We start from the raw sequence: 7,952 nt of genomic DNA on the forward strand, positions 1-7,952 counted from the left end.
GAGTTTATTATTTACTGGCCAACTCTTAATGGGTTTTTGATAATGAATATAATAGTACTTAGGGAGAAGGTCCAAATATACCCTTGTACTTTTGAAAATGGTCTAAGAATACCCCTCGTTATACTATTGGGTTGTCTATACCCATGCAGTCATACTTTGGGTTCAAATATACCACTCATTTAAACGGAGGGACACGTGTCATCGTCTTATTGGCCAATTCTAAATATCTCCTAATTAATTAAAAATATCCATTATCCATACCCGAAAAATAATTTTATAAAGCAATTTTTTTTTTGTAAAAACTGGAAAAAAAACTGATTTTTTTTACTAAAAACTGAAAAAAATAAAAATATTTTTTTTTTCATTTTTTACAAAAATATCTGCTTAAAAACAAACTGAAAAATATTTTTTAAAACAATGTTTTTGTAAAACTGGATAACAAAACTGAAAAATAATTTTCTAAAGCAATTAAAAACTGATTTTTTTAACTAAAAACTGAAAAAAAAAAGAAAATATTTGTTTTTTTAGTTTTTACAAAAATATTGCTTTAGAAAATTGCTTTTCAGTTTTTGTTTTTTAGTTTTTACAAAAAAAATTGCTTTAGAAATTATTTTTCAGTTTTTTTTAAAGCAATATTTTTCTAAAAACTGAAAAATAATATTTTCGATTTTTTCAGTTTTTAGTAAAAAAAAAATCAGCTTTTCCCGTTTTTAATTGCTTTAGAAAATTATTTTTTAGTTTTTACAAAAATATTGATTTAGAAAGTTTTTTTCAGTTTTTTTTAAAGCATATCTTTTTGTAAAAAATGAAAAAAAAAAAAATTCAGTTTTTAGTAAAAACAAAATCAGTTTTTTCCAGTTTTTACAAAAAAAAAAAAAATTGCTTTATAAAATTATTTTTCGGGTATGAATAATATGTATTTTTAATTAATTAGGAGATATTTAGAATTGGCCAATAAGACGATGACACGTGTCCCTCCGTTTAAATGAGGGGTATATTTGAACCCAAAGTATGACTACAGGGTATATATAGCCCAATAGTATAACGAAGGATATTCTTAGACCATTTTCGAATATACAGAGGTATATTTAGACCTTCTCCGTAGTACTAATAATGATGATGCTAATTACAATAGATGATAATAGATCACGTCTTAATCACTAGTATTTTCATAGAAGAAGTATGTGGCCATAATTTTTCCTAAGTAATCAGAAAATCCATGCCAAAATATTTTGCTTTGTGCTACACTCCTTTTCTTTTTTATTTCTCGCACCCGACCGACTTGCACCACGTAAGACCCATTAAAGAGAACAACGGTTAATGCCATGATTTTTTCATTCCCAAAAAATCGATTCGAGACGCTGAAATTAATGTAAGAACCTTCTAATTTACCATTTTTTGCTTTGAAGACAAATTAATGTTTAATTCCTCTCATTATTATGAAAATACTTTTTTCCAATGGATTGGTCTAGTATGAAATGCCATGAAAGAGAATATTATAATATTTAGATTTTGTGCACTGTCAATAGATAATATTTTATATTATCAGATTAAGTTACTTGTACTAATAAGTAAGAATTTAAAACAAATATGATATGACAACATGTAAAAGAAAAAAAATTAATTTCATGAACTGATATTAAAACATTTTCATTATACCTCAAATTAATGTAAGAACCTTTTCATTTGCCATTTTTGCATTTGAAGACAGATTAATGTTTAATTCCTCACATTATTATGAAAATACTTTTTTTCAATGGATTGGTCTAGTATGAAATGTCATGAAAGAGAATATCATAATATTTAAGTTTTGTGCACTGTCAATAGATAAATATTTTAAATTATCAGATTAAGTTACTTGCACTAACAAGTAAGAAGTATACTAAGGCAAACACCAACGGAATTCCAGAAACTAATTTCATGTTACAAAGCTGTTACTGTAAGGGCAAAATTCATACAAGTTCCACCAACGCTGATCAACTAAAGAGTTCTTGTGGTTGATATACTATGTTCATACTTCATAGTATGATTAGTATCCATTAATTAAAATTCGTCCTGCAAAAGTGACAGATTTATTTGAGACTCTGTATGATCTAAAATCAATCAAGCATATAACTGACGCACATTTTAGCACCATGGGTAGTCAATGAAGTTGGAGGAGAACCATGAGATCTCATGTTCAAATCTCAGCGAAGACAAAAAACACTGGATGATTTCTTCCCATCTACCTAAGCATTGGTAAGCAGAGTTACCCGGTACCTGTGCTGATGAGAGGTAACGGGTACCGGTGGAATAGTCGAGGTGCCAGCAAGCTTACCCGAACACCAACTTCAGTGAGAGAAAGAAGATTGATGCCCATTTTCTGATTAAAAGAAAACTCGATTCACATATTACAAATCTAGGATTATTCACATGTGATTCAAGCAAGGTGAGCAAGGAATCACTAACTAGAAAGTGCAGGGAGAAACAGCAAAAGGCCACAAAACAAGAAAGCATAGCAATGTAATTATTGATTATTGAAACCAGATTAGCCAATCCCAAAAACAGTAACCCCAAATTAAAAGTCACCATTAATGCTGCTCTAAGTGGAAAAGATGGACTTTCCCTCCCAAGAATCAGTCTCCTCTTCCCAAGAATATCGTCAAGTAACGTCAAAAACTATGCACACATTAGGTTTCTCCTCCTAATAACTTTCATATTCAGAAGATGTGATTTTAATGCAAACCAAACTCGTAAAGATCCTAGCATAGGTCAACAAAAGTAATTAGTTGAGGACGCAACATTCATAAGTAAGAACCGAAACTGTTGATCCATTCAAAACCAACCATAGTCAATTCTTGGAAGTTCTATGAAAAGAAGCAGTAGACCCATAAAACTAGCCATAAACTATAAAGCAGTTACGCAACTTCTACATTGTATTGGCATTTTGTGGCAGCTATGCCTTCAGTTAAATGGTGCTCTCGAAAAATGTTCACATTATGATGCAGTATCAGCATTTGTACTCCTAACTTTATAGATTATCACTTACCTGATATTGCAAAGCAAGTCAGGAGCAAAAGATTTCCTGGTGGATGCCTTGTACCACTAAACATTTCCTTCAACAACATCTTTGCTCTTGTTCGACCTCTTCCTTTTCTTCCTGCTTCTCACAGTCCCATCCCTGTTCTGGCTTTCCTGCACCTGCACTTGAACTTCCACATTCACCTAGAGGGAAAAGAAAATTGGGGGAGGGGGCGGATAATAGTAGTACAGATTATTACACTTCAGTTGGTGAATATGGACTTTATGAACTTTTTGGGTGAGGGGGGCTATATGGACATTTTGCTTCTTATGTATACTGCTCTTAGCTAATTACTAGAGGCTTTAAGCAACATTTGAAAATAGAACATTGGGACTCGCAGCGGGGTGAGACAACCTCTAAACACCTCGAGGCAACCTTAGGGGCCTGAGGTCTAGTTGGGCTAGCATTTCGGAAGGTGGAGTGTTTACTCTAGTCACGCATTGCATCTTGGGAATATTTGCCTATACACCCCCAAGAATGTCTGCACGCTTTACATCTCGGATTGTCCACCAGCCAGCCCTGTGTGCCTCTCTATATTTTATTTTAAAATTCTTTTAAGTAGTTCACTATAGGTCATAATAAAAATATTGTTCTAAAATCTGAATCTCACCTTTCCTGAGGTAGTAACATTTGTATCCACAGATTTCTTTTTCTTCTTGACCGAGAGTGGATTTGGACCCTGTAGGCATAAACCATAGTCATTCAGAGACGCATTTAATTGAACATGCTTTACAACAATAACATCCATGAAATACCATCTTCTGTAAGTAAATACGGTTGACTCAGTCAACTTAGAGGAATGACAGGCCAAAAATTCAATTACTACATGATATATGAAACAAATATCATGAACTCCATTAGCCAAACTCCATTCTACGTTTTCTTCTATACCTTGAGCTGTACATATTTACATTTTGGTTAATAAAATTCTTTATTTTCCGGAAAAAATTCACCAAGCAACTAAAAATGTTATTGTGCATCTTCGAGGTGAAGTGTGCTCCATGCCAAGAACAATGAAGAGGACCTGAGAAAGGAAATAATAAATTTAGAATTCTATCCCTGCGTGTACATACGGCGAGGGGTATGGAGGGAAGGAACCTCAGTATTTTCAAGGAAGAACTGATGGTGTCCTTAGGACTGAAATACAAGTGTATTATTTTTGTTGGCTTTCTCTATTGCTTCTTTCTACATATACCAGCCCCATATACCAGCATTATCTTAGTGTTATTCTGCTTTAATAAAACGTCGTTAAGTATAATGTTTCACATGAAAGTGGAGAATATGGTCTTAAACAACAATATTTCAACAGAACGAGAGAAGCAACAAGTTAGATTTTAAGCTGTGCAAGGGAAAATAAAACATTATTATGAACCCTAACCTTAGCTTTCTTTCTCTTGAAGCGAACTTTATCCTTGACATCATTTCCGCTATGCTTAACACTTGTCTTGATAGTCTGGACCTGTGAAACGTTGTCTACCTCTTCCTCTGGTGCATCGGAAGAATCCCTTTGTTCGTCATCAGACAATCTCCTCTTTTTCTTAAGTCGAAGCATATTGTACTCCATGTCAGTCATATGAAGACGCTCTTCTTCGGCAGATTTGGCAAACTGACGTTGATATGACGATGGTTGTTCGAGAAATAATGCATTCCTAAGAGCATAAATTACAGGCACACCGGGTATCTACCCCGGTTCAGGAAAAGGGGAAACAAAGGTCAGAAAAAACAGGAGAAAAGCCAGTTGGTATATACATAATAAAATGTTCTCCTAGGATGTTATGGGATTTTTCAGTTCACATTTTGTAATAACATGAAATGTCTGTATCACAATATAGGACATCATCAATACCATCTCCTACGAAAAATTAATTTCAAATACCTTCTGAAGACTTCTCCGTAATTCAGCATCTTGAGTAGCAACAAAAAAGTGTTCAGAATTGTTCTCCCCGATAACTTCAGTTATACAAGCTACAGCACTTTTCCGCTTCTCATGGTCACATCTGCAATACAGTCAGATTCAGACTAAGTGGCATAACTCAAACGAATGTCCTGATAACTGAAGCAACACATCCTGCTTTTGAGAGGAGCAAGCAAGAAGAAGAGAAGAAATGGCTAACCGCGCCATAATAAGATTATTAGCTGCATTCAGTGATTCACGATAGGAACTACCAAGGCTCTTCATCTCTGCAAGAACACATCTGCAAGCAAAGACGCTATGAAGTGACCAAACAGTTTTAAAGCAAAACATATTTAGCTTGTCCTCCAAATTAATGCAAAGAAAGTTAAGTCATGTAAAGCCAAGTGGAGAAGAGACAAATGGAGCTGGTGAAAATAAACCTGGTAGTAAAAAGTTTAACTGTGGCGCCAAGAATATTGGCCAATGCAGTATCAGCAGGTGTTATTCGATTCGCAACAAGATGATGCACAAATGTTCCATCACAAAGGACTTTAAATGGCTCTCTAAACCCAAAACAAGCTGTGTAAAACCTCACAGCTCTCCTATGCCGCTTCTGCTTTTTCACTCTCATCTGTCAGCGTTCATTAATTTGGGGGAAAAGAGAAAAAAAGAGTTAAACTTCAACAGCAAAAGATGAGTATTACGGATGAACTGAATTGCAAATTTTATTTGTTAGAATAAAAAAATTATTAATATAAACGACAATATGTCTTTTTCTTATATCTTGTTATTTCTATTTTGATAGCTGAGAAATCCCGAGGGCCAGTGGTGCACGGCTCAAAATTCGTCTCCGCTTAAATACCAGGCTTTTGTCTGCGTCAAGTTTCGAACCTATGACGTGCGCCTAACCAACACATCACAAGTTGCACTCTAATCACTAGATCAAAGCCCTGGGCCACAAAGGTGATGTTTTTTGACACATACTTATAATAAATCACGTAAATGCATCCATATATCGGCACAACATACAGACGGTAGCTTCTAAGATGCAACTAGGAAACACAAAGGATGCTAAGAATTTTCAATTGGAAGAACCAACTACAATCCTAGTAATAAAATACCAAATAATTCTATTCTTTTTCCACACCGGAAAAGAAAAAAAAAGTAAGATAAAATTGGACAGATAGAAGGAAATGACCCAATAGTTCATGGGGACACAAAGGATTTAGTCTCAAAGCTCAAACTTTAAATTCATTACTTGCAATACGTCCACAAGTCATAGCAGTGTTTTGTATAGCGAGAGGCAGACAAAAAGCGACGTGCGCCCGCTTCTCGCTCGCCTTTTTGAAGTGAAGCGCCATTTAATACAAAAAAATAAAATATCAAATTTGCATATATAAATAACCAAAAACTCAAATTTGCATATAATTAAGTTAATATGCAATTAATTGTATACTAAAAAAAACTGAGCAATAAAAGGTGCGAATCAATTGAGCAAAAAAGTCCAGAAACAGCCGGAAATCAGTTGCAAAAAGCCGGAAATCAGCTGCTGCCAGAAAAAGAGGAGAACGAAAGAAGAAAGAAGAAGAAAGAAGAAAATAGAAGAAGAACAAGAAAAAAAATAGAAGAAAAGAGCAGTTTGCTGCCGGAGATTCTGCCGTAAAATTGAGACAGCCGGAAAAAGAAAAGAAAGAAAAGAAAGAAAAGAAAGAAGAAGAAAACTGGTCGAAGAAGAAAAGAGAAGAAGAAGGAGAACACTACCTGGTGTTTGCTGTGTTTGTGGGTGAAGAGGAAACCAAACCCTAACCTGCGTTTGCTATGCGAATAGAAGAAACTCTGTTTTTTGCTTTTAAGTCACTGAGCCTCATTTTAATATTTATTTATTTTTCAAAAAGCGTCGCAATAGGTCGCCTCTCAGCGCTCACTCCTTTTCTAAAACGCAACGCAACACACAAAAATAGCGACACAGCCTCGCTTGGCATCGCCACTTCATATTAGCGCTATATGAAGGGAGAAAAATCATAGGTCCCGCGTTCAAATCTCGTTAGAGGAAAAAAAAAATACGAATTCTTCTTTTTCTATCGGTCTAAGCCTTGGTGACACAGTTAGATCTGATATTATGTTGGATGCGCAAGCTAACACCAACACCACCATCATAGAAAATATATATTTTTTCTCTATATTTATATATATCAATATATGATTTTTTTTACATTATCATTGAATATTAACTTGTGATAGAAAGTTAGTTACCACTTTTATTGAATTATCAATTAATGTTTCTCGTTAAATTGACCAGTAATTTACCTAATAAGTGACATGAATATATAAATATTATTTTACATTGTCAATGCACACAACTTAAACTCGTCTATATTCATTAATACTGAAGCTTATACAAGTAATAGGAGCATCAAAAGCTAAAAACAATCGAGCCTTAAGCTCAACGAGCGGCCAAAAATACAGAATTTTCTATAGGTAACAGAGTTGCAACGCAATTTGAGCAAGTAACCTCGTATATTATTCAAAGAGGAGGGGCAAACATGAAGCAGCAAAAGAGGTAAGTTTATCTGGACCGTTGACAGAGGCGTATCCAGAATTTTAATAGCATGGGTGCACTATTATCTTTAAGATAGATGTTTGGTTCCATTATATAAAATTTTATGATGGTGGCAAGTTGACGAGCAAACTATATTAATACTATATTCGCAAAAAATATCATTCACTTTATAATTATCCGTGACGAGTTTTTATTGAAAACGGTCAATAATAACATCATTACTTACAGTTTTAAATATCTCGCGCTCTATATAGCAAACTAAACAATCATTCAAAAAAAAATTTAAAAGCGGCACTTAATGTTGAGCAGGGTTTTCCTGCTTTAAATCCATTGAGAGCCTCAGAGCAGAGAGAGACGAGTCATGAGTACTTTGTTTTTAGGGATTTCAAAGTTTTTGTACTCAAAAGAATGATTAAGAGAGAAAAATTAAAAAGACG

General features: G+C 34.2%; 1 protein-coding gene across 4 annotated transcripts; it reads right to left on the bottom strand.

The window, feature by feature from the left end:
* Nucleotides 1–1,824: 1,824 nt before the first annotated feature.
* Nucleotides 1,825–6,931, bottom strand: LOC107789618 (uncharacterized). 4 transcript variants are annotated; one of them, XM_075231932.1, is made up of 9 exons: nt 6,717–6,931; nt 5,396–5,586; nt 5,176–5,256; nt 4,938–5,058; nt 4,440–4,742; nt 3,672–3,740; nt 3,029–3,180; nt 2,125–2,362; nt 1,825–2,055 (listed from the first exon to the last, which is right to left on the bottom strand). In XM_075231932.1, exons 2-7 carry the CDS (start codon nt 5,584–5,586, stop codon nt 3,085–3,087), a joined length of 861 nt encoding a protein of 286 aa, XP_075088033.1. In that variant the 5' UTR covers nt 6,717–6,931; the 3' UTR covers nt 1,825–2,055; nt 2,125–2,362; nt 3,029–3,084. The 4 variants fall into 4 exon arrangements, with proteins under 4 accessions (XP_075088033.1, XP_016466955.1, XP_016466956.1 ...); XM_016611469.2 differs by having other exon boundaries at nt 3,029–3,204; XM_016611470.2 differs by lacking the exon at nt 2,125–2,362.
* Nucleotides 6,932–7,952: the final 1,021 nt, after the last annotated feature.

This window comes from Nicotiana tabacum, chromosome 15, assembly GCF_000715075.1.
Source record: "Nicotiana tabacum cultivar K326 chromosome 15, ASM71507v2, whole genome shotgun sequence".
Taxonomy (NCBI): domain Eukaryota; kingdom Viridiplantae; phylum Streptophyta; class Magnoliopsida; order Solanales; family Solanaceae; genus Nicotiana; species Nicotiana tabacum.

Coding starts and splice junctions, on each gene's coding strand:
- LOC107789618 (XM_016611466.2), bottom strand. CDS start 5,586: ATGAGAGTGAAAAAGCAGAAGCGGCATAGGAGAGCTGTGAGGTTTTAC. Junction 5,257..5,395: donor GTTAAACTTTTTACTACCAG/GTTTATTTTCAC, acceptor CTTTGCTTGCAG/ATGTGTTCTTGCAGAGATGA. Junction 5,059..5,175: donor AATAATCTTATTATGGCGCG/GTTAGCCATTTC, acceptor ACTGTATTGCAG/ATGTGACCATGAGAAGCGGA.